General features: G+C 51.2%; 1 protein-coding gene across 1 annotated transcript in view; it reads left to right on the forward strand.

Annotated features, from left to right (window-relative positions):
- The window catches only part of Parva (parvin alpha), a 158,443-nt gene extending 134,340 nt beyond the window's left edge, over nucleotides 1-24,103 (forward strand). Inside the window, exons 6-13 of the mRNA XM_004634882.3 lie at nucleotides 3,420-3,535; nucleotides 7,877-7,935; nucleotides 10,330-10,349; nucleotides 11,978-12,039; nucleotides 12,433-12,501; nucleotides 15,125-15,226; nucleotides 15,870-15,942; nucleotides 23,542-24,103. Of these exons, the coding sequence (XP_004634939.2) occupies nucleotides 3,420-3,535; nucleotides 7,877-7,935; nucleotides 10,330-10,349; nucleotides 11,978-12,039; nucleotides 12,433-12,501; nucleotides 15,125-15,226; nucleotides 15,870-15,942; nucleotides 23,542-23,618 (578 nt within the window). The 3' untranslated portion in view covers nucleotides 23,619-24,103. The remainder of the gene's footprint in view (nucleotides 1-3,419; nucleotides 3,536-7,876; nucleotides 7,936-10,329; nucleotides 10,350-11,977; nucleotides 12,040-12,432; nucleotides 12,502-15,124; nucleotides 15,227-15,869; nucleotides 15,943-23,541) is intronic.
- The last annotated feature ends 923 nt before the right edge of the window (nucleotides 24,104-25,026 follow it).

Genomic DNA, 25,026 nt, shown 5'->3' on the forward strand with positions numbered 1-25,026 from the left:
GTGTGTGTGGCCAGCTCAGCCAGCCCTGGGAGCAGGACTGGCATGGCATAGGGTACCAGGGATCGAACCGCAGTTCCTGCGTGTACCTAAGCAGGCACTTTAGACCACTGAGCTATCTCACCGGCCCTGGATGACTAGTTCTAACTCAGCTGTTTTCCAGCTCCGGAGTGACACTCTGGGCGCAGCAGCTGCTCTACCAAGTGTGTCCAGGAAGCCGGGCCTGCTCTTCCACCAGCCTCGCCCCCTACCCAGCACTGGGGGGTCTCTGGGCTCCAGGGAGAGGCAGAAGTGATGATGGTGCCAGATCGTGGGACACTTACGTAATTTTTAGTTGAAAAACTGGCATACATAATCTTACAGAAAATTTTGAAATAGGATAACACACTTAAATGATCTTTCCAGACTTGCATAACTATTTTCATTTTTTAAATGTTTTCCCAAGCACTGGCCACAAGTATTGGTTTGTGTGTGTACACGTATGTGTATGTAGTCACCCACACACGTGTGTTATTTCTACATACACATCTCCATAAATGTGTATTCTTATCTTGCTCCCAGTTTCCCTTTGACATTACATTGTTAGTATCTGTAACATTTGCCTAGCAAACATTTTTTTTTATTATTTTTTACAAACATTCTTCATTGTGTGTAACCCTCCCATGCTGTGGGTGTCCCATAACTTTGGAAAGCAGTGCTTATTTTTTTAATCATTTATTTATTTATTTGGTACAGGGTCTCACTATGCAGCTCGGACTCATGGTGATCCTCCTGTCTCAGCCTCCCCAGCACTGGGATTACAAGTGCGTGCCACCACACCCAGTTTCAGTGGCTGGCACAGTACGCAGTACCAGAGATCAAACCGGGGTTCTTGCGCTTGCCAGGCAGGAGCTTAGACCACTAAGCTATCTCCCCAGCCCCAAGGAAAGCAGTAATTATTAAACCATGCTTGCCAGATGTGGTAGTGCATCTGTAATCCCAGTACTTTTGAGAGGTAGAGGCAGGAGGATTGCAAGTTTAAGCCCAGCTAGGGCAACTTAAAAAAAAAAAAAAGTACTGAGCACTTTTTTTTTTTTTTTTTTTTTCTTTTTTTCTTTCTTTTTTTTTTTTTTTTTTTTTTTTTTGGGCTCAGCACAAAAACCTTGAGCTCAAAACAAGCATAAAATAAACCATGCTTGGTCCCTCAGGGATTTGCAAGGAGAAAATCAGGCATCACTGGGGAGCGAAGCAGCCGTGAGCACGTTGCAATTAGGGCTCGAGGACCTTCCTTGTCATGTATTTTTTTCATGAGTTCTACCTATGAGCTTGACTGAAAATAGAATGTTTGAAAGCCACTGATCTAAACCCCCCTTTTGGGACTAATCTTGTGTCTTCCAGGTTTGTGTTTTTAATGATAATGTCTTAATACACTAATTAGCGTCTTTGTGTGCGCGCATGTGTGTGTATGTACAATGTGCTTATAGCCTCAAGAACAGGCCTAGGAACAGCATGTCAGTTCTGACCAGAAGAACAAACTGGCTTTTGCCTCTGTCCCTCAATGCCCCTGCTGTGTCAGTGGGTCAGTCCCAACCTTCTGCTGCTTTGGTTTATGCAGTGCCCAGGGTTGGATCCAGGGCCTGGTATGTGCTAGGTGCCTAAGCTACCATGGGGCTGCATCCCCGGTCAAGTTCTTCTTCTTTTTTTCCTTTTTTTTATTTCTTTTTTTTTAATGTATTTGGTGCAGGATCTACAGAGTCTACAGGGTCTCACTACACAGATCGGACTGGTAGTGATCCTCCTGTTTTCAGCCTCCCAAGCGCTGGGATTACAGGCGTACATCACCACTCCCAGTCTCAACTGGCGTCTCAGCGGGCTCTGGGGGCGGGGCCGGCATGGCATGCCAGGGATCCAACCCCCAGTGCTGCTCTCTGCCTAAGCAGGCGCTTTAGTCTGCTGAGCTATCTAAGTTTCTCTTTTTGAGACTGCCGCTATAGGTCTTATTTGGTTGACAGTGCCGTGAACTGAAGCTTCTAGAAGGGCATCTAGAGCTGTCATCTACTGCTTGGTGGTAATATTGAGCTCCCACTGCTCATCAACAGAAAACCGCCTTCTTTTTTTTTTTTTTTGGCGGCTGGCTCAGGCCCCCCAGGGGGCGGGGCTGGTGCCGGGATCGAACTGCAGTCGCTGCACTGCCTAAGCAGGCGCTTTGGACTGTTGAGCTATCTTGCCGGCCCCAGAAAGCCTTCTTTGAAGCAGCAATGATAAGAAGAAACACGAATGGATGCCAGAGGAATGTCTGAATCATTCCCCTTCTTAGTGATTTCTCAAAGATTCAGCTAACGCAGACTAACCCACATGTCCCAGGGAACGAAAAGAATGATACCTGTTAACCATGGGCTGTGAGTTCCAAGTATTCAGAAGGGGTGTTCCAGCCTCTTCCTTTCGGCGTCCTAGGCCACAAAGAGCCATGATGCTCATAGACCCATAAAGGCAGATTGTCCCTTTTGTGAAAAAGGGAGAGCACTGGCAATTTTAATAGCCTAGGTGCCAGGTGCTTTCAGATTAGTTTATACTATTATTACCTTGGTTACCTTGGGAAATTCTTACAATCTGTGCCTCCTTATAGACACTGTCATTCCCTCGAGTAGCTCACTCTGGCCACAGTCAAGTAGCCAGTGAATCAATGGAAGAGTTCTAAAGTCAGGTAGCTCATAAATAAATGGCAGAATTATGAAGTCAGAATTCAATCTCCAGGCTTCCTGATGCCATATGCACCTCATTAAGTCAGTGTTTTTCTCATCTACCATGAAAACCACAACCCAAGAGGACGCAGCCTTCCCTAGCAAAAATGGCGTAACATTCAGCACAGGGGCTGGCAGTGGTGGAGGGCAGTGGATCTTGGACATCCCCTCTTAAGGCACTCAAGGGAGCACAGAAGCCCTTTAGATGGATGTGAGGGACCTTGAAGCCCCAAGCAAGGGAGAGGCCCCGTGTTTCTGAGCTACTGTCCATGTTTGAGGGTCTACTTTGTGAACAGTTGGGCAGGGGAAGTGTTGATAATCTCGGATCTCCAGTCAGGAGGGGAGGGAGAGGGTGCAGAGCAGACGTGTTCATGGATACTTGAATGGAGTGGCTGGGTGTAGGGCTAGGGCAGGCTAGTCTGATCTCAGAACTCAGCAATGTCAGGGTCTTGCTGGGCACTTGGGGTTGAAGTAGAAGAGCCCCACTGGAAATCCAGCATTAACAGGACCCAAGAAGCACTGTATGAGATCTAAGAGGAGAGGCATCCCAGGAGCGGGTACATGATGACCCAGGTTATCCCTTGAGTGTTAGAGTACAGTAGAGGGGCGTTGGGTATGTGCCGGCTCCGTTTTGCATATCTGCTTACGGTGCCTGGAGCCTAGCACCAAGTGCCCTAATTTTGCACTCCTCTTCCCTTTCAGCTGTTCATGCCAAGAGCCTTGTGGCCATCCTGCATCTGCTGGTTGCCTTGTCTCAGTATTTCCGGGCACCCATCCGACTCCCAGACCACGTTTCCATCCAGGTGGTTGTGGTCCAGGTAAGACCGTACCACAGCTCACAGGTGCACCTTTAAGGTGTTACAGGTCCTGAGTTCCTGCGACATTTAGGACACTAGGTTAGATGGCTGAAGAATAGCTGAGTGAACACTCAGTGCGCTTGGGTGTGCTGTGCGTCGTGCAGCCTGTGAGCCAGCCTTCTATGGAATGCTGCTTGATCCTTGACAAGCGTGCAGTGCGTGAAAAGTGTGTTTGCACATTGTGTAGCTTTGTGTGAGGTTGTAGCTAGTGTGTTTATGCTTCTGTTGGAGAACGTGCACTGTATAGTGGAGGATGTGTTGTATGTTTATGACATATGGATGGCTAGTGAGGCTAGGAGGTTGTGTGTGTGTGTGTGTGTGTGTGTGCATGCGCATATGCATTTGTATACAGGAGTGTGCAGGGCACCCTGTAAGCCATGGAAAGTCATAATTTGGGGGATTAATAAATGATGCATTGGTATCAGGAGAGGTAGCTACATGTACATGTAAGGGAGCATTCATGCATGTGTGTGCATGGGGGGTGCACACATACATGTATTTGTAGAACAGAGAGACCCCCAACTGACCATGCCTGGCCGAGAGGCTGCTGCTGCTTGCCCACCCACCCACCCAGCGGGTCACAGCTGGAGCCCAAGTCCATGTTTCCAGATTGTTGGATGGAATTTCCATTCTCATAGGGCTGTGTAATTTCCACAATGAGGGTGCCCTCCCTCCCCGTGACTATTTCACTCTGCTCCTGACCCCATTAAATACTCAAATGCAATTTTATTTTCCAGCTTTATGCCCATTTAGCGAAAGGTCATCATTTTGTTTGCTTGTTTCTGTGCTTTTCCAAATAAACAGGCAACAAGGGAGCTCTCTCTGGAGCAGCAGCTCCCTGGCTCTCCAGGGCTGTCCAGGGTTCTGGAATAGAGGAAGAGACAGCAGCTCTGCCTTCCCTGCACGAGGGAAAGCCCTGAGGGCTCATAAACTTTGCCTGATCTGGCCAGGCCACTTTGCAGGCCAAAAGCTCTTGGAGCTGAGCTTTCAGAGATCAGATGTTAACTGGTAGGAGGACACAACGTGCTCCCAACTGATTGACCAGTCGTGCCCTAGTGAAGAAGTATTTCTTCCTCACCATGTGGGTATTGAACTCTGCTAACCATGGAGTGAATCCAGGAGGAAGATGACCCCTTGGCCCAGATGGTAAGTAGGAAGCAGAGGGGGCAGTGAGCAGACAACGTGAAACTGCAGAGCTCAGAATCGAAGTGCCGCTGGCTGGCAGGGTCCAACTGTCTGGGCTTACCGAGCCCTTCACCTGTACTGGGCACCGTGCTCTCCTTTCTGGCTGCTCTGGCAACGCAGCCAACCCAGCATCCTGGGGCCCGCATCTTCCTGAGTAACCCAGGCCATCCCCGTTCTGTTAGCCTTACCAGCCAATGCTACGTGAATCCACGTAGTTCAGTTTTTTAAAAGCTATCAAGGTGGGAAGAAGGCATATAGTACAGCACTGGGGGCTTTAGGGCAGTGAAACGATCGCGTGCAACACTGCAGTAGCAGAGGGCTCTGTCCGAAGCTGTGGAATGGGCACCACTGGGAGTGATCTCTGACATAACCACAGGCTTCGAGCGACAGTGACATGTCGCTGCAGGTCCCTCGGTGAAAGCTGTTCCGCGTCCTTCCAATTTATTGTGAACGAGGAACTGCTCTTAAAAAGTAGTCTTAAAAAAAAAAAAAAATTCCTGGAGCAGCTCATGAAAGAATACTTTTGGTTGTCACTAACGTTGAAAAATGTTTTCAGTTTCCGTGGGTAAACATACTGTCATTTCTTTCAGGCATGTTTCTCTTTACCCACGGAGAGGGATGTTTTTCTGCAAACTAACCTTTCAATGCTTCTCTTTTCTGACAGTCCATTTTGATTCTTTGTTCATTAATTTATTGAACATCTTAGTATTTTTCTTACTGCCTTGAGCAAACAGCTGTTTGTCACCCTAACCTATGCCTCTCAGAATTCTATACACAAGAATTTACAAATGGGTGGAAGATTTGAGCAGGGAGATGGGGGGCTATTCTGAGGCAGTGCTCACTGCAAGCTCCCTCCCAAGCCTGATTTCGAGCTCAGTTTCAGGCCACCGGAGGCTGTTGTTGGCTTCAGTTCCTCTGTGGGCAGTTTTATTTGCGTGAGGACGTGGGGAATGAGGGTGCGTTCCATAAAGTGGCATCCGTGTGTTCAGTATTACGGGGCATTTTGCTTTATCAGATGAACAGGCATAGAAGCAGGGCCCAGCACTAGCAAGAAGCCATGAGGGAGCTGTAGTAAGAATTTCCTGGGGCACAAAGGACAATCCGGGGAGTCAGAATGCTCTGGGCGGTGCTGTTGGAACCGAATTTCACTTCCATTCCATATGCAAAGATTTAATTCTGCGTTAAAAGCCTGAAGATGAGGCTTTATGTGTGTGAATGGCCTCACAAGACAGGGATTCCATCAGGCCCATGTAGAGAATGCACGTGTGGACCAAGTCCTGACTGGTCTTCTCCTGGTTCCCTTCAGCTGTCCTTCTCCCTGGCTCCTCTTTTGCCTTGGCAATGCATCCCTCATCTCTTCCCAGTAGTCTTGGCCTCACCCCGCACTGCTTTTCCCTCTGTACCTCTTTGTATACTTGAATGGAGTGGCTGGGTGTAGGGCTAGGGCAGGCTGGTCTGATCTCAGAACTCAGCAATGTCAGGGTCTTGCTGGGCACTTGGGGTTGAGGTAGAAGAGCCCCACTGGAAATCCAGCATTAACAGGACCCAAGAAGCACTGTATGAGATCTAAGAGGAGAGGCATCCCAGGAGCGGTACATGATGACCCAGGGTATCCCCTGAGCGTTAGAGTGCATAGAGGGGCGTTGGGTATGTGCCGGCTCCATTTTGCATACCTGCTTGCGGTGCCTGGAGCCTAGCAGCAGGTGCCCTAAAAGCGCTGTGGGAGAGAATGCGCATGTCTCTGGCTCTCGGGGATGTGAGGAGCTTTCTGCTGGACATTTAGGCAGGAGCTTCGGAAGGCTCCTCCAGCTTTCAGTGTTTCAGCTGAGCCACTCTCAGAGACCCCTTCTTCATTCACACTCATCTCAGCCTTGGGAAGACGAGTTCACCCCCACGTCCCCCAGGCTGCCAAGTCCGCCTGTCCTGTAAGGCTCTGGGGCTGGCTCTGTGGGGGCCTGGTAGAGTGGACCTCCTTGTTGGCCCCATCAGAAAGGCCTTCCGACCCTGGTGCTCTTTTGTTGACCCCACGAAGAGGCACGGCCCTCCCAACTGGCCCTCGGGGATGCCCATTGCAGCCACTTTCCCTCCAGATCGCCTCATACACCCATTCATGCTATGCTGGCCCTGCCTTTTGGCCAGGGTCACTCCCTAGCTTCCTTCCAAGTTCCCTTTCTAGTACCCCATCCCTTTGGAAGGTCTCCCTCCACACCCTGCCCAGTACACCCCTGTCCTGGGCCCAGGACACCCTCTCTGCAGAGAGTGACCACCTCACTTATTACCCACAAGCACTTTTGAGAGTGAGAGAGAGGGGCCTACTAACCATTAAGTCAGGCCATCAGGCACTACCAGGAGTGTTTAGGGGAAGCCATTCTCCCAGGCTGACTTCATCTCTGCTGTTTTACTCTGAGATCCTCGGGACCTGAAACTGTATCCTATGCACCCCAGTATTTGTTCCAGCTTAGCACAGGGCCCTGTACTTAAAAGGTGCTTCTTAATGAGATAAAGAAGAGATAAAGAAGAAGCATGGGTGGAGGGGAGTGGGGTGGGCAGGTGAAGGAGGGCCAGCTGGCTGGGCAGGTACCGCAGTGAGGATTGTACTTACACAAAAGCTCCTGGATTTATCGGTTGAAAACCAAAGAAAAAGAAAAAGGAAAAAAAAAATCCTTCTGCCTTTGTCTGAGCTCTCCAAGTTGGCCTCAGTTCCTCCATCCACCCCGCCAGTTAGAAGTGTTTCCCAGCCTCCCTCTGCAGCCCCAGCTGGAGGGCAGACACACCCTGGCCTTCATTTCCATTCGGTTGACTGTGGGTTACTCCAGGAGGCCAGCGCTTGCTGCCAACACAGTGTCTTCCAATAAAGCAAGGAGAGACTCACCGGCCAAGAAACAGCCTACTTCTTTGGCCTAAACACTAACTGTCCTGAAGTCCTAATGGTACAACCCAGGCCCCCAAAACTTGGGGCTTCTTCTCCCTTCTCGCGTTATCTCATCGTTGAGTACGCTTCTTAACCACACACAGGTCACTTTCTCAAGGTCGGGAATGCTAATCACTTTTTCTGCATTTTTATAAAACATTTTTTTTCTCTTCTCTTCCCAACCCCTCTCCCCGCCCCCACTTCAGAAACGAGAAGGAATCCTCCAGTCTCGGCAAATCCAAGAGGAAATAACTGGTAACACAGAGTATGTCAACACTATTGTTGCCAGCGAGGCCGTAATGGAACACAGATGTTTCTCTGAAATTCATCCATTTGCTGATATTTAGTTTTCATTTATTGGGATTGCAGGAGGGATTAGACTGCAGCCAATGATTAGAGTTTAGCCTTTTCCATGCATTCAAAACATGCCTCTCAATGCTTAAGGTACAAACTTGGGTGGGGAAGTGGGGAGAGGGGAATTAACCATGATTGAAAAATTCTAATTTTGTGGCACTCCAGGAAAAAAGCATGCCCAAAAAAGCCAACCAGCATGAAATCGTCATGCCATAAACATGGGCTGGAATTTAAATTGTTAACCTTCAAAAGGACGTTTTCTTCCTTTTCTGAGTCTGATTTATTTGGTCACGTGCCATAGCCCAGAAAGTCCCCCTCTACCTAAGAGCTATCTTTTGGGTTTTGCTGGTTTAAGGTGCTTTCTATTCCCCACTACCTGTAGAAATTAGAGGATCAGGACATATAAAAGGCTTGCTGTGGAGAGCCAGAGTTTTGTTCCTCGGCAGAAAGAGCAGGCGGGTGTGTGCCCCCCCCCAGCCCAGGCCCCCCACAAAATCAGGCCAGGTTCCTCTGCAGTCTTCCTAGTCAACCCAGCTTTCTTCTGTGTTGCTCTTGAGTAAGAGCCAACACAGTGGGAAGAGCTGGCCTGCCTCAAGTCCCTGGGCCCCTCAGCCTCCGCGCTCATCTTTGAGTGGAGAGCATTTCCTAACCCAGAGAAAGGTGAGGATCTATTGTAGTGTCAGGTCTCTCCTCCTGTCCCTGTCCTTTATGGCTGTCCTGCTTTCCCCATCGTAGCTGCCCCACTCCTAGCCTTGCCTTCAGTGGCAAGCTCCCTTCCACCTCCAGCCATGGCTGACAAAAGTCTCGGACTCTGTCTAGACCATGGTCGTGTCTTACGAAGACACTTGGAGTTGGGTATTTCAGGCCAGGCATAAGGGGCAGCCATGTGTGTGGTCCTTCCCAAGACCCCATCAGACAGCCTGCTCAAAGGCCCTGTCTTGGGGATTGGAGGGTCACCTGCTCCACAGGGCACACAGAATCTTGGCCTTGTCTGGAGGGAGCAAAGCTGCCCTGGATCAGGCTTGCTGGGATGGGACAGAACAACAGAATTCCTCAGCGTCCTGACCCTTCCCTCCCCACCCCATGCCATGTGTATTAGAGCCCAGTCTTTGACCTTTCAGACAAGAGGAAGGCAGACCAAAGAAGAGCGTGGCTGGGGTAATCTCCTGAATCAAGGCATACAAGGCTTCCCAATCCAGAGCCGTCTCTTGGCCACACATCCTACTTTCTGTGTTCCTCCTCTCGGCCACCTCTACTGCAAGGACATAAAATGGGTGGCAGCGCAGCCTGAGTTTCAAGTGCTTTTGGATCTACTGATATTCATTTTGAACCTGTGAAGGAATGATTATATATATATATATATACCCTCAAAGCCCCATTGCCCAGGGCTTGCTCTGTCTACCAACTAACTCCAAGGTCATGATTCTTCCCAGAGCTCTATGTGCTATTTATTATGTGATTGGTGACCAGATGGCTAGACCACAATTGTAAGAATGATGAGAACCAACAAGATATTGAGAAGCAAAAAACATTGTGACTCTTTAATGCTAAAAGTTTTCTGGGTCTTTAGGACTCATAATGTCCAACTGAGGCAAGGACCACTATCATCTTCACTGTGGAGATAAAATGAGACCTTGAGCCTGGGAGGATTCAGTAGTTTGTCCAGGTCCAGGTCAGACAGACAAAAAAATAATTAATTAAAAGAGTCAGTGGGATTTAAAACTAAGCTACTTATGCAAAAGCTTCTATGTGTATGTTCATAAGATTTTACCCCTTCTCTGGTACAAGTGTGGTTCCATTCCTGCCTCCTTGAAAGAAACCTGTCTGGTATCAATGGCAGCTCAGCTTGGGGACAGGATAGGCAGAGACACAAAGCTGACCTCCCCAGGCAGGTGCTAACAGCAACCTCAGCAGGGAAGCTCCACGCAGGTTGGGGTGCTTAATCTCTGCTCCAAAGAATCCTAATTCTTTGGTTTGGACCCCTCAGCCCATGTCTGGTATTCTTTCTTAACTGCAAGCAAGAATGTGTTTATGTAATATGAAAAGTAATAATCTGTGGAGTATCATCATGCCAGACTTTGTTCGTCTCAGTGTATCTGCGTGACAAGAGAAAGAGGTGGCCGTGTAGTGAGGTCTCAATATTTAGAGACAGCGCAGGCTAAAATGCCAAGCAAAGGAGGCTTTTTGAGCCCCTTGGCCAAGGATGGGCTGGTGGCAGGGAGGGAGGAGGGAGGAGCGGGCTCCTAGCCTGACGGAGGGTCCTCTCACAGCACAGCCATGTCACTCTCTTTCTGTCTTCTTCCAGGGCTCTTTCCGGAAGGCACGGTGAGTCGCATGAGTTTGTCACCTGGCACTGCACGCGGGCGGGGGCCGGCTACCTGTGTAGCACCTGGGAGAGCAGGCTTTAAGCATGCTGCCTGAATATTGACACTACACCAGCCCTGTGACGCGGCTGGCTGGGTGGAGGGGGACAGCTGACCAATTGGATGCAGCGTCTTGCTCCACCGGTGCTGTTCTGGTGCCTGCAGGACCATTTTGCCCTGTGCATGTTGTAGAAACACAGAAAGCAGTGCCTGAACACACTCAGGAAATCCCCCGCCCCCCGCACTTTGTTCCCTCAACCGCTGCTCCTGCCTCTCCCTTTTCCTGGGCCTTTGGACTTTCTAGGGCCCGAATGTCAGAGATTACCTTTTTAATCGCATCTGCTTTGCCCATCGGCATGTTTGTCTTGGCTTTCCCATTTTTTTTAAATTAGGGGGTGAAAAAATAAATAAATAAATAATTTAGGGGGTGAGGGCTGGGGAGATAGCTTGGCGGTCTAAGCATCTGCCTGGCAAGTGCAAGGACCTGGGTTTAATCCCTGGTACCACATGCCGTCTGGGCCCAGGAAGTGGTTGTGGTGGCGCACGCCTGTAATCCCAGCACTGGGAAGGCTGAGACAGGAGAGTCATTATCAGTCCAAGCTGCACATTGAGACGCTGTACCAAAGAATTAATTTTAAAAATTAGGGCGTGAAGCGATTGAATATTGAGATCACCCTGTGCCTCCAAAAAGCTTCAGTGATACTTTAGAACCATGCCTATGTCATGATATCCACAGTGAGGAAGAACCCCTGACTCCAGGGAAGCTCCCTGACGCCTAACAGCACCTGTACCCTAGGCTGGAGACCCACCCGGCCCTGCCTCCAGCCCCCTCAGTTCCACCCCTTGATTCTGAGAATGTGGCCAATGTGCATGTTCTAAGCATCCCGCCAGGAAGTGTGACCTGGCTGTTTTAGTAGCCTGATGTTCACTACAGGTAATATTTTGAAATATTTTAATCATACTAGAAACAGTGCGTATCGGTAGAGCACGTCAGAATTTACAGAGCCCGAGCACGTTTCTCGTGACAAACATGGGGGAAATGCACTTTTCAAATGATGCTTTACAGACCAGGAAACTGAGGCACAAAGTGTTGGCAGGACCCAGGTCATCCCGCAGGAGAAAGCGCTCATGGTCTGTCCTGGAGCGCACCGAGTCCCTGTGCTCATGTCTCCCCTCTGCTAGGGTGCTGGTCTTGGCTCCCCTGTTTTACAAAATTAGAGGGTGACATGATTGGATGTTCCCATAACAGTCTGCCTCCAGAGAGCATCAGGAGTACTTTAGAACAATGACTACATCGTGACACAGTAGAATAGCCGCAGCGAGGACACAGGATGTATCCCAGGCCACACTCCTGACAAATGCTCCTGTCGCAGCCCAGACAAGGGCTGACACACAGAAAAAATCGCATGGGGAAGAATCCAGATCAGATCAGCCCAGTCCCAGAGGGCCAACTTCCCAGCAGCCCCTGCTCCCCAGTGCATGCCCATGGTGGCTGTGCATGCGCTTTTGAAGGCTCGTGGTCTGGAGATATTGGGCGTGCCCACCATGAGCCCCTCCTGTGAGCTCCCATATGCTGCTTCCCTCTTTCAGAACGCGATGCCTTCGACACCTTGTTTGACCACGCGCCAGACAAACTCAACGTGGTGAAAAAGGTAGAATGAGGTGCCTGGAGGGGGTGAAGGTGGTGGGGTGCAGCAGGACATTAGGACATCCCGTCCCTGCAAACACAGGGTCCCAGATACTCACCCACCTGTCCGCTCTCAGCAGGGAGTCTCCCACTCCCCCTCCTTGCCCACCGATGCCCACCTCACCATCCTCCCGCCTGTCCCCAGCCTGGGCAGCTGTGCCCGCAAAGAAGGGGATGGGAGGAGGGATCCAGCTGATCATTTATCTTGTCTGCCTTCAACCACCGGCCACTCGGGACACCAAGGCAGAGCCCACCAGCCCCAGATCTTTGCGTGGGCTGCTGTCCTCACAGGCTCCAGGGCAGCCTCCCATATAGCACTGGCCTTGGTCTTATTCTCAATATCCTGTGATGTTTTCAGACGCTGATTACATTTGTGAACAAACACCTGAACAAGCTGAACCTAGAGGTCACGGAACTAGAAACCCAGGTGGGTGGCAGCGCACTGAGCCCCACAGCCACTGGGGCCTCTCCCAGAAGCTCACAGGACTGAATTGGCTGGAACCGCTCTGGATCGTCCCCAGCTGTTTGAGTTGAAAAGTTCTAGGAGTTGACACTCACATTCCTCACTGTTGCATGGCTGTCAGCATTTGGCCACACTCCCTCATCCCTAAATATTTCGCCTGCCTCTCTTAAGAATAGACATAACCCTTTAGACAATCACAGCACGGTTATCAAACGTAGGCAGTTGACATTGATGCAACCTGTTGATCTGCTAGATTGAATTATATGAGTCTTCGATAGGTAGTGTCCTTGAATTTCTGATTCTCCTGCCTCTGCCTCCTGGGAAGCTGAGGTTTCAGACCTGGCTGTGTGGCTGGTTTTAATGAACTGCTGTGGCAGCATTGCATATGGTTGGCGAAAACTCTCCTGTCATGGCAGCTGCCCACCTGCCACTCACTATCGTGTCTCCTCAGCCTCTTTTAATTTAGAATGACTCGGCCTTCCGGCAGGAGGCTAACATTTTTGAAGAGCACTGGCTCATTGGTTTATAGAGCGTCCCTCGGCTTCCACCCTCATGATGACATCTCAGCAGCAGCCCTCCGAGGTGACACTGTGCCTATCTCAGCATCTCTCCTATGATGGCATTCATGCCTGCTAGCTCCATTATTGATAGCCTCATGTAGGTGATTCCCCATGCCATTTCCTGACTAGAACCTAAAATAGAGTCCCTGTTAATCCCTATCTATATTTATGCTTAACAATTGTGTGTGGGGGTGGGTGGGTGGGTGTTGCTGGAATTGAACCCAGGGCTTTGCTCTACCACTGAGCCACATCTCCAGCCCTAAAAACTACTCCCTGGTACCGTGTACCCCAATTCCCATGTCCTCTCATTCTGGCCAAGTTTCTGTTTTCTTCCAAGTACGTGGGTGCCTCTCATCTTTTGGAAGGGAAATTGCAGGATCTCTCCCCTAGTTGTCCCCATGTGTATCTAGACTCTGGAATGAGCTTCCTACATTCTCTTGGGAAATAAGGAACATGCTGGAAAAGGGTTTCCTGGGTGGGGCTCAGATGGGCTCTGAAGTTTCTCCTTGGTGTTCAAGGGGAGTCATTCCCTGGTGCTCTGATATCTGTAGCTGTTGCCTGCTGTTCACACCACAGGGCAGAGCTAGCCACTGCAGGTGGGGAGCGGTCTGGCTGGCTGTGGTGTTCTGAGTCACCTGCCCCTGACCCAAGGTCCCTCCTGGGCTCACAGATGGGATTGTTTTGTTCTCAGCCTATTCTGGCCACAGCTAGTTGCCTGACCCCCAGCAGGAGGGCATTGATTTCAACACAGTCTGAGATCCGCTCTCCTGCGTCCACCCTGGGTGGCGTGAGATGAGTCAGGCGCAGGCCCTACCCACCCAAGGGCCCCATGGAGGTAGGAAGGTGTTGCCCCGGGTCATGGTGTCAGCCCCAGCCCTAGGCCAGCACTCCTGACTAGGTTCTTTAATCTTCCTGAGCTCAGGCCAGGACATTTGGCCTCTTGTGAACTCCAGCAACTATTGTCAGCAGCCACCATGGTAGCCCAGCCTCTTCTGGAAGGTTCTAGAACTTCAGCTATGTACTGACCTCCGACCATTCTAGTCGCCTCCACACCTGGAGCATGGACAGTTTCCACAGCATGCTCAGCCCAGCCCCCTGTGCCCAGGGCCTGTCGTTGGTCTCACGACTGGCTCTGCCACCCGGAAAGAGACTGGGCTCTAAGACCTGTACCACAGCACTCACACTGCCGCAACGCTGCCTGGCCTGCAAAAGCTGAGGTCATGTCCTGAGTGCCTTGTTGTTTTCCCAGCTGGTCACAGCAAGAGTTAATATTTATTAAGCGCTGCCCAGGTGGCAAGCAGTTCACAGGCACTTTGTGTGTGTCAACTGCTTTTGTCCTCATGATGGGGTAGACGATGCCCTACTGTGTCATGCCCATGGTAAATTAAAAAAAAAAAAAAAAAAGGAACAGAGAAATTACAAGTCTCAGAGCTAGCAAGGAAGGAGGCTAGAACTGGGACCCCAGAGGCCCAGCTCCTAAGCTCCACTGGTACCTCCCAAGCAGTACGGAAGTGAGACAGGAAAGGAGGATGCCTCATAGGACACCAGCGGTTTCTCTTCGGAAACCGGAAGTCACCCCAGTAGCCTCAGCTCATTCACCTAGAGCATCCCCTTTCCTTCCTGCACCCCGCCCTAGCTCGCTCCACCCCTCCTCATCCTTCCTGTGTGGACAGGGCTCCCGTCCTCCAGAAGCCTCCCTGACACGTTCAGTAGGCCAGGGTGACCTTCTCACCCTCAGAGCCATGACCACATGGCCTCTGCCGCAGTTCCCTGCCACCCTGACTATGAGCTTCTTACAGAGGAACCACACTGCACCTGACTCTGTCCCCATGCCTGCATCATGAATCTGTAACCTGAGCTTTCAAGGAGCCCAGGGCTGTAGGCTTGTGGCTCCTCTTAGCAGACCTCCCTGCCTCAAGGCAGAGTACAGGCCAGGGATGGCCTTTGGGGTGGGGATGTAGTGGCCGGTGAGCCCCTGGCTGGGACTCAGGTCTGGTGCCATCACTCAGACCCAGTGTCCCCTGCAGTTTGCAGATGGTGTATACCTGGTGCTGCTCATGGGCCTCCTGGAGGGCTACTTTGTGCCCCTACACAGCTTCTTCCTGACTCCAGACAGCTTTGAACAGAAGGTAAGGGGGTGGGGAGCATGGAGGAAGGCCCAGCCCATGTGGTGACCCAGCACCCTGCCCACACTGAGCTGGTCAGGAAAAGGCAGGTGCCACCCACCCGTCAGGTCTCCAGTGTTCAGAGGCAGGCTCAATCCCATGAGCAGCCCCTCTCAGCCCCTCCCCAGAAGCTGCCCTGGTCCCCTGGCCCTGTGCTCCTGCTGAGTACCTGACCAGCCTCATCTGTCCCCATGGAGGTGACAGGGACAGCGGCCACAAGGCCAGTCAGACCCCACGCCTGTGCTTAGTCTCATTCTGATGGCTTCCCGTCAGCCTCTCAATCCTGCTTGCAGGTCAGGAGGCAGCTGGTCCAACGCCTCCTGAACATGTCTCACTGTCTCAGTGGTTCTCCGTCATCCCTGAGTTTGAAGTCCTGGCTATCAACACGGGGGCAGGGCAGGACAAGAAGAATGCTCCGCCTGCAGCAGGCTGGGATCGGCAAGCCTGCCCAGTGTGGCCTGCCCATCTCTGTGGGCATATTCTCCTTCCTTAGCTCAGCCCCCACCCCATCTCCGGTGCTGGCCTCCTCCTTCCCCCAGTGCAGCACCCCCGGGGTTCTGGGCTGTGTGTGCAACAGATGACCCTTGTGCTACATCTCCCTTGCCAGGTCCTGAATGTCTCCTTTGCCTTTGAGCTCATGCAAGATGGAGGGCTGGAAAAGCCAAAACCACGGCCAGAAGGTACGTTGCTCTTTCCTGGGCTGAGGATGACAGGGCAAGTCCGTCTTCCTGTATGCGAGCATTCAGAGAGAAGCTCCGGATTTGCAGCAGAGGGAAGGTTCCTACCCTGAGCCTTCTCTGTTAGGTACCAGGGGATGTTTGGCTGGGGGGAACCATTCAAGACCCTTTGTGAGCTGCCAGTCACGCAGCACAGGAAGAGCGAGCCTGAAATTCCAAACTTGGGGTCAGGGCCAAGTGGAGGTGCCACTACAGGAACTGTCCTGTGCCCAATATCCAGCTCCTCCTGTACCTGCATAGGATACTGCAAACTGCAACTGGTGCAGCCCAGCAGCACCAGGGGACTATCAGAGCCCCTCATTCAGCCTCCAAGACAGTCGGGCAGCTTCGCTGGCTCCAAGTCTGCCCAAAGATGATTCTTAATTTTCAGGGTTTGGGTTGTAAATATTGTAGTACCTCTCCATCCCTGGAACATCTGTTCTAAGAATCCATAAGGATACCAAGATTCATGGATGTTCGAGTTCCTAGCATAAAACAGCGTGGTGCTTGCATAAAACCTGTGCACATCCCCTGTATAATCTAAATCATCTCTGGGTGACTTCCAATGCCATGTGAATGCTACGTGCATGGCTGCTACACTGTATCGCTTCGGGCACAAGCACTAGAAGAAAGCCCACAGGTGTGCACACAGATACAATTTTGCTAGACTGTAATGAGCTGCGGTTGCTTGAACCTGTGAGCCCCAGAGGCTGACTGTGTAAGACTGGGGGGAAATGCCCACTGCTCACCCTGGCTGTATGTGTGCCTTTGGGAGGACGAACAGGTGGATCTCACTCAGTAACCCTTGAAATACAGATCTTTATTCTCGCCACCACTGACTACAATATTCCTTCCCCCAGTAAGGGTGAGCCAGGATGGTGTCACAGATACTGGGTGTTTATGTCAACTTGGAGCACTGAGCAGGCTGGCTGTGGGCCCCTAAGCTTACAATTTCCTGGTCACCTCAAGGCAAGGGGCCAGGCATGGTGGCACGCGCCTGTAATCCCAGCACTTGGTAGGCTGAGGCTGGGCAATCATTGCAAACTCGAAACCAGCCTGGGCTACAAAGTGAGCTCAAGGACAGCCTGAACTGCATAGTGAGACCTTGTCTCAAAAAGAAAAAGTGAAAAAAGTAAAAACAAAAAAGGGACAAGTCGAGGTGCACTGTGCCCCCCACTGCTACTGCTGCTCTGAGCTCCTCCACCCTGCCCTCCACACAGAGGGGCCAGGTTCTGGTCTAGCAGGCTGGGACCTGATGTATTATAATACACAGAGGGGTGAGCTTGTCCCCGACCTCGGGATCCTCACAGCCACCCACAGAGGAGAAAGGAGGTACCAGTCACCTAAACCAAGAGTGAGTGGTGCAGCCACACAGGAGGCTGCCGTGAGGCTATGAGGATGGAAGAGGTGGATCCACTCCTGCCTGAGCACAGGGAAGAGCAGTTCAGTGACAGTGGCAACAGCTGGGCTGAAGCATGAGGATCAGGAAAAAGTTGTGTGTGGGGGCATCAGGATGGGGGAGGGAGCCTGCGTCCTAGCCAGATACTCACTGTCCACTCCGGCCAACAAGGGCAGCCCCTTGCTCTTACTCACTCACACCACTCCCTGAACACCTGGCCACTTTTAAGGGAGCCCTCTAGCGTGATTTATGTATGGCTCCCTGGCAAGACCATCCCAGTGTTGTTCAGAATGGACTCCTAGTCTCCGGTGGGCAGAGGGCAAGCACCCCGCTTCCAGCAGGAGAATCAGGGCGAGCTCTGTTCATCCCTTTGGCTGCTGTTTTCCTCAGCTGCTTCATGGGAAGCTTCCTGCCTGCAGACTGGAAAGGCTGTCTCTGCTAGTTTGATGTTCAGGCATTGGTTTCCCTTAGGACAGGTGATCTCTCCAGTGTCAGTCAATCTGAGAGACTCTTCGAGCATCCAAAGGAGATTTCTTGTGCAATGACTGAACTGCTTCGTATGAAACTTCCTGAGCAAAGCGAGTGGAAAAACACATCCGCTTTGTTTGCTGTTACACTGGGCATGGTGCCCGTGCTGAAAATTTCCAGTGCATAAAGGAGAATTGAAACTGGGAGTCTTGAAATCAGAGCTGGTGAAAAGTGAATCCCAGCATCCCTCTAGGTCTGGGCTTTCACCTAGGCAGCGATAGTGCCCAGTAAACACTGAGCCTGCGGACAAGGTGCCAACATGTCTCATCCTCAGAGGATGTCTTCAAGGCAAATTTGCTGTGGTGCTGGCATTGCCTTTACAATCAGGAAGATACATTTTTTGCTGTTTCCTGTGCCTTTCACAGCTCTCTTAGATCTTGAAATCCCCAAGAAACTTTGAATCTACCCCTCAGATGACCTCCACTTCCCTGGCTTCATGAACTTTCGGTGTTCTCACTAATGTAAGGCTGGGGTGACAGCATCAAGGTCATACCCAATGGAGCAGCTGACATGCCATCCTGATGCAGGGGGCTTTTTATTTAGGGTGACACATGGGCCTCTCCCACTAGTACCATTCAAGTAGACGCCAGCAGATGTGGCCAAGAGCCCAGGACAGGCAGGAGGGACTCAGAAGAACTCTAGCACCGGGAAGTGCTGAAGTCCACAGCATAGCCAGCGGCCCAGTAGAATATCTAGAATGTCGGGAGTGTGGCAGTTGGGATCAGACTATGGCGGGCAGTGCTGAAAAGCCAGGCAGGTATTGGCGTATGGATCCAGGGGTCAGTTCACGTGGGGACTCAGTCTGTGGCTGATAATAGGAAACTGTCACCTCCCCGCGGCATTTCCCTAGGAAACAGACTACAGAGGCCAGCACTGGCAAAATGTCCAAGTTTGACACAACCAAGTGCTAGGAAAGATGTAGGGCGACAGTCGCTGCTGGTGTGGATGTGAACTGATGCACTCATTTGGAAAACCGTCCTTCTCGAACATGGTCGAGGATTTCTAATACCCCACATGGCAGACAGAATAGTTTGCCCCTAAAATAAGTCTACATGCTAATTCTTGGAATCTGATCATCATTGCCTTGCTTGTCAGAAAGAACTTCACGGATATTAAATTTATGATCTTGAGACAAGGATATCATCCCAGGTTATCCAGGTAGCCTCAGTGTGACCACAGCTCCTTCTCAATGCAAGAGGACCACAAGAGAGTCTGAGTGGTGTAGTGGATACGGGCTCGCCCAGCCGTGTGGCTCACTAGAAGAGGGCGATAAGCCAAAGAATGCAGAGGGCCCTGAAGCTGGAAAAGGCAAGTTAAAAGGATTCCACAGAAAGAATGTAGCTGTGCCTGCAGCGTGGATTTTAGCCCAGAGAGACCAAGTTTGGACTTTGGACTTCCAGAACTGTGAGAGAGTGAATTTGTGTTGTTTTAGGCCATCAAATCAGCAGTCATTTGCTGCAGCAGTAATAGAAAATGAGCGCGTGCCCCAAGCCTGTCATTCGCCTCTCAGGGGTGCTCGTCCATAGGTCTGAGTCACTTCTCTTTGCTGGGATGAAATACTGGACGTCCACAACTTAAAGAGGAGAGGTTTATTTTGGCTCCTGTTTTAGAAATTTCAGGGCTTGTGCAGTCGGTTGGCTCCAGGAAGAAGCAGCACGGCACAGGGAGGGTTGTTCATGTCATGAGAACAGGAAACAGAGAATCAAGGGATGACAAGGAAGTGAGATAAACACTTCCGGGTCATGCCCACAGTGACCTCTTCTGGGCAGCTCTCACTTCCTAACGGCAAATCAGCTGTATCGTCCTGTGACTGTCGCCTTACAAACCCAGGAGGCCTTGGGAGCCATTGCAGATCTATTAGGCCAGGAGAAAATTCCAAGAATACCCATGGTGGAACTCTTAGACATTGTTGAAAGGAATATAAATTATTACAGCCGTTATGGAAAACAGCATGGAGGTTCCTCAGAAAACTAAAAATAGAACCGCCACATATATACACGTGATCTAGCAGTCGTACTACTAGCTCTCCATCCAAAAGGAATGAAATCAGTATGTCAGAGACCTGCCCTCCCGTGTTCAGTGTGGTGCTATTCCCAATGGCCAAGAAATGGAAACAAGGGGCCACCCATCAGCCAATGAATGGATAAAGAAAATGGGGTATATCCATACGCCAAGGCATACTACCGCACCATTAAAAGGATGAAGTCCTGTCACTGTGACAGTGTGGACGGGCTTGGAGGACATTGTGCTAACTGAAATAATCCATGAAAAGAAAGCTAAGTGCTGCTTGATCTCACTCCTGTGCAGATCTACAATGTTGATCTTATAGCAATTGAGAACAGAATGGAAGTTACCAGAAGCTGAGGAGAGGAGGAATGCGGGAGGCTGGTCACGGGGTACAGAAGGTAAAGTCAAACAGGAGGAACAAGTTCTGATGCCCTATTCCCCAGCAGGTGGATGTAGTTTACACCAATATGTTGTGTATTTCAAAATAGCTACAGCTGGGTAGATAATGCTTAACAGCGCTTTAATGTATAAATCAAAATAGCTACAAGAGACAATTTTGAATAATCTCACCAGGAAGAAATGGTAAATGTTTAAGGTGATGGAGATGCTGTTGCCCTAATTTTATCATTATCATATTATTAGGGAATGGAAATATCACATTGTACTTCATAAATATATATAATTATTAAAAATTTAAATATTTTTAGAATAAAAGAATACCCACATCTAAAACTTGCTTGGGACAGTTCTCAGATGGATCTGGGCATGGTGGCACATACCTGTAAATTCGGCATTGTGGGACGCTGAGGCAGGACCATTGCAGTTCAAGCCTAGCTGGGGCAACTTAGTGCCTTAGCAAGAGCCTGTCTCAGAACTGTAAAAAATTTTGGAGAGTTGGGTTATGTAGCTCAGCACAAAGGCCTTGGTTCAATTGCCAACATCACATTGAAAGAGAAAAGGAGAGAAAGAGAGGGAAAAGAAGAGTGCGAGGAAGAGGGGGAGGGGAGGGAGAAGGGGAGGGAGGGGAGGGAGAAGGGGAGGGAGGAGAGGGAGAGCGAGAGGGAGAGCCAGCCCTCCCGCCTACCCAAGGCAGCATGCAGGCAGTCACCAGTCCTCCTGGCTAACTACGCAATTCATGAGATGAGGCCAGCACTTTCAGCAGGCTCTGTTTGTATAGCATGGAGTCGCAATATATTCCCAGGAATCCAAGCCTCTCTGCCGAGATAGCTCAGGCACCCAGGTCTCCTAGTCCACTCGGGGCTACTTGGGTGGCCAGCCATTGGCCTTCCTGATAAGAACTGGGGATACTCGGGCTCTGGGATGGCGGGCTTTTCTTCCTCAGCCTACCTGGAGTGGTGGTAACAGCAAGGAATAATGGACTCAGGGCTGTTTGGCAGTGGTGACCTCCAGAGTTGTTCAGTACACGCCCTGCACAGCTGTCCACACAGCTCCATTAATGAGCAAAGATCTGCAATCTTCAACTAAGCACCAAAGCCAGGGTTGAGGACTCTGGGCCTGATGTGCAGTGACTGTGAGCTGCACGGGTGCAGTGCACTGTTCATGTCAGGATCCACGGTAACACCATCCTAGAGTGACACAGTACGCACCCTGCACAGTCCCTGCCAACATGTCCCCAGTGCCACTCTGCCTTCCCTTCCATGTTCACATCTGTGATGAGCTCTCCCCCCTGCCCCCTCTGCCTTTCTAACAGTTGTTCCCCAGAGTGACATCCTCATCTTTGACTTACACAAAATTTAAGGAAACTTCAGCAAACACCAAGCAGTCGGAGGCAGACAGGCACCAGCCCTGAGGACATAGGCTTTTTCCTTCCTGCAGGAGGAGACTCAGGGTGGCTACGCAGCTCGGCACAAGCAGGGTGGGGGAGCAAGGCTCAGTTCGGGCCCAGGCCTAGGTGGGGGCTGCCCTGGGTGGAGGGATCACGGGGACAGCGGAAAGCGCAGCTGTAAGCTCAGGGCCTTGCTGTGGCTCCCAGGGAGCCTGCAGCCCATCAGTAGGAGAGCTGGCCTTGAGGCTGGGCTGTTGGGGCACAGCCGTGGGCTCTTGGCCTGTGGGTCTTTGCAGAGCTGGTGCCCGGGCCTCAGAATACCTGGCCCTGGGAGCCAGCAGCCTCCCACTTTCTCTGGTCTTGAAGGAACCCTGCTCCCATGGACCAGGACATGACCAGCGTCCCTAGTCCCCTTGTTGCCAGTGGCTCAGTGTGACCGCTCCTCCCTTTGAGTGCCAGATTATGTATTACCTTGTCTCATCCCCTTCTGCTCTCCAGCAGTATAAGCTGCCAAAATCATTTCTATTGTGAAAAATGTCGTATACATAGAAAGATGCATAAATGTGATTCACAGGTTAGTGATAGCTTATGAGGCAGGCCCCCACCTAGGTCGCAGGGGAGTGCCAGCGCCCTCCAACTTCCCTGTGCCTTTCTACACAGGCCTCTCTCCCGCTCTGAAGGCAGCCCTGGCTTTATTTTTGCTTTTTTGCTATCGTTTTGTTACCTAAGTACACAGTCTAAGCACAGTGGTGGACAGAGCTCCTTTTATTACCATGTTCCATTCTTCAAAGGATGGCTCTCCCCGGGAACAAGGCAGGTGAGAGCAGAGAAGGCACCTTCTCTGAGGGGCAAGGAGAAGGGCTTGCCACCAAGTTAGAGGACCAGAGAACGTGGTGGAGCGGAAGGAGGAATACAGGGAAGGCAGTGCGAAATGCACCGTGGCAGCGGCCACTTTCCAGCCTCTTGCCTACGCAGTCACCCAGGCCCCACAGTTGGGAAGCCAGACCTTTCAGGGTGTATGCCCGCCCCACACCCTGCCTCTCCCGCCAGCCATACATACTCATCTGTTTGCAACTCTCCTGAAAACACTGCCAGTCCCTCACCTGTGACTTTGTCCCCTGCTTTACCTGTCCCATGACATTGTATCATCACAGTTGAGGTATTTCAAGGAGCAGGGGAGGGCAGGGGAGGGGAGGGGAGAGGAAGAGGGGAAGAGGGGAAGAGGGGAAGAGGGGAAGAGGGGAGGAAGGGAGGAGCTGCCTAAAGCTCAGGAAACCTGGTGGAACTCATACTCCAGCTCCGGCTTCCCCACAGTGCTGCCAAACTACCCTCCTTGTGCTGTCCCTAATGTGACATTCACTTTCTGTGACCCCTATCTGGCCCCTCTCTCTGCATGGAAGTTCCTGCGCCCTCTTGCCCCTCCCCCAGGGGATGGCCTGGGGCCGGCTGCACACCCTGACCCCCTAAAGTCCTGACATCCAGCTTTCGTTCCACACACCCTGTGAAGGGCAGAGGCAGAGGGACAGGTGAGACTCAGCGGCGTCAAGGCAGTGCCCCCCCCCCTTCCGGACGTGGGGTTTCCAGGATGACACCTGCGTGCCTGGGCGTCTGCTTTATTGCAGTGAGAGGCGACTCCCTCACACCCCAGACGTCACCTCCTCACTGCCTCCATCCCCTGACTTTGCCACCCTTCTACACATCCCCCCCCCGCCCCCGCTGCCAAGAGCCAGCCCAGGACCATGGTGGGCAGCTGGGGATGAGCAGCGGGTGGACAGGGAGACTCGGTCCCAGCTTAGGAGCATGTGGCCCCACTGAGGCGCTTGGTGTTTTCGCTTCTCCGCAGACATCGTCAACTGTGATCTGAAGTCCACGCTAAGAGTGCTGTACAACCTCTTCACCAAGTACCGGAACGTGGAGTGAGGGCCCGGCCGCCGCTGCCCACCCGCTCTCCCTGTGAGCATGGGCCAGCCCCCGAGTCGCCTTTCCCAGCTTGTTTCTGTTCCCTGCTCTGTGCGCACCCACAGCCCAGCGTTTGCAACCCAGAGATAGTGGCAATTGGAATTGAAATCCGGAAGGAAGGGACCAAGGAGTCTCTGGGTGGACCCCACCTCCCAGGCCCCACAAACTGACCCAGAAATGACCCAAGAAAGATGTTCCTATCCAGGTGTCAGGCCCAGATTTCCCTCCACGTGGTTTTCAAAGAAGCTTAGGCACAAATGAGTCCCCAGAAGATGAAAATAAGACCGTAGTTATCATTAATGGACATAAACTATGCACGGCACATAGTTAAGTGCCCTTACATGCCCTGCTGAGGGCCGGCGAGATAGCTCAGCAGACTAAGCGCCTGCTTCCGTAAGCGCAGGAACCACGGTTTGATCCCCGGTCCCACATGTCGGTGATAGAGCCCGGGCTCTACGAGTCTGAGCTGCATAGTAAGACCCTGTACCCCACCCCCCAAAAAAGTGTGCCCTACTAGATTCAAATTCCTTAACCTTCATGACTCCATGGAAGTTGCATTCGTCCTCTATGAACAACAGTCAGCCACAGCACGTGCTCTGCGCATGTGCGCACCCAGCATCTTCAAAGAGGACTGCGGCCGCAGAGCTCACGAGGCCAGGTCAGGGCTGGTGAATCACACTGAAATTAGCAAATTGAATTTAACCCAATTAATAGTGGGTGTGTGGCAGGAATCATGTCCCTCAAATTCTTTGTGCAAATGAAAATTACTCTTAATTCCTTCAGATTTATAATAACCCCATACTCTGGTTTCACAGTGACATTTGGGAAGGATTCTGTTTAGAATTAATGGAGTGGCACATTTTGCAGCCTTTTTGCTTGATTGCATGTAATGGAAATGCCCTATATTTTCTTGCAAAATAAGTACTCAATTCATTATCGTTAGGCAAATGTACAATATACTAAGGTACCACAGAGAGCTGGGCACAGGCTCATACGGGCATCACTTGGAAAGCAGGGCTCTTCTGCGGAGACCCTTGAACTTTAAAGAAAGAAACTCCTCTCTACCTTCTCATTGATCATTTAGACCTTTCTGGCTAAGTCTGCCCGCATGCAAGTACCAGCTAATTCAGGCAAGGAAAAATGTAAGTCATTTAGACCAAAGCTGAGCAGTTCCTCCTTGTGGGTACTGAAGGGCTTGTGGTTGGTCATATCTCCTGCACTCAGACTGGGCTTGGGGACACAGCTTTCCTTGTGCCAGCCTGCCACCTGCTCCAGTAGGAAAAAGGACGGGACCGAAGGGGCTAGAGAGGTAGAACCTGGGGGAATAAGAAGCACTGGGAAATATTTGCACACTTAACAGATACGGGGA

The sequence above is a fragment of the Octodon degus genome, unplaced genomic scaffold (assembly GCF_000260255.1).
Source record: "Octodon degus isolate 3935 unplaced genomic scaffold, OctDeg1.0 scaffold00067, whole genome shotgun sequence".
NCBI classification, from domain to species: Eukaryota; Metazoa; Chordata; class Mammalia; order Rodentia; family Octodontidae; genus Octodon; species Octodon degus.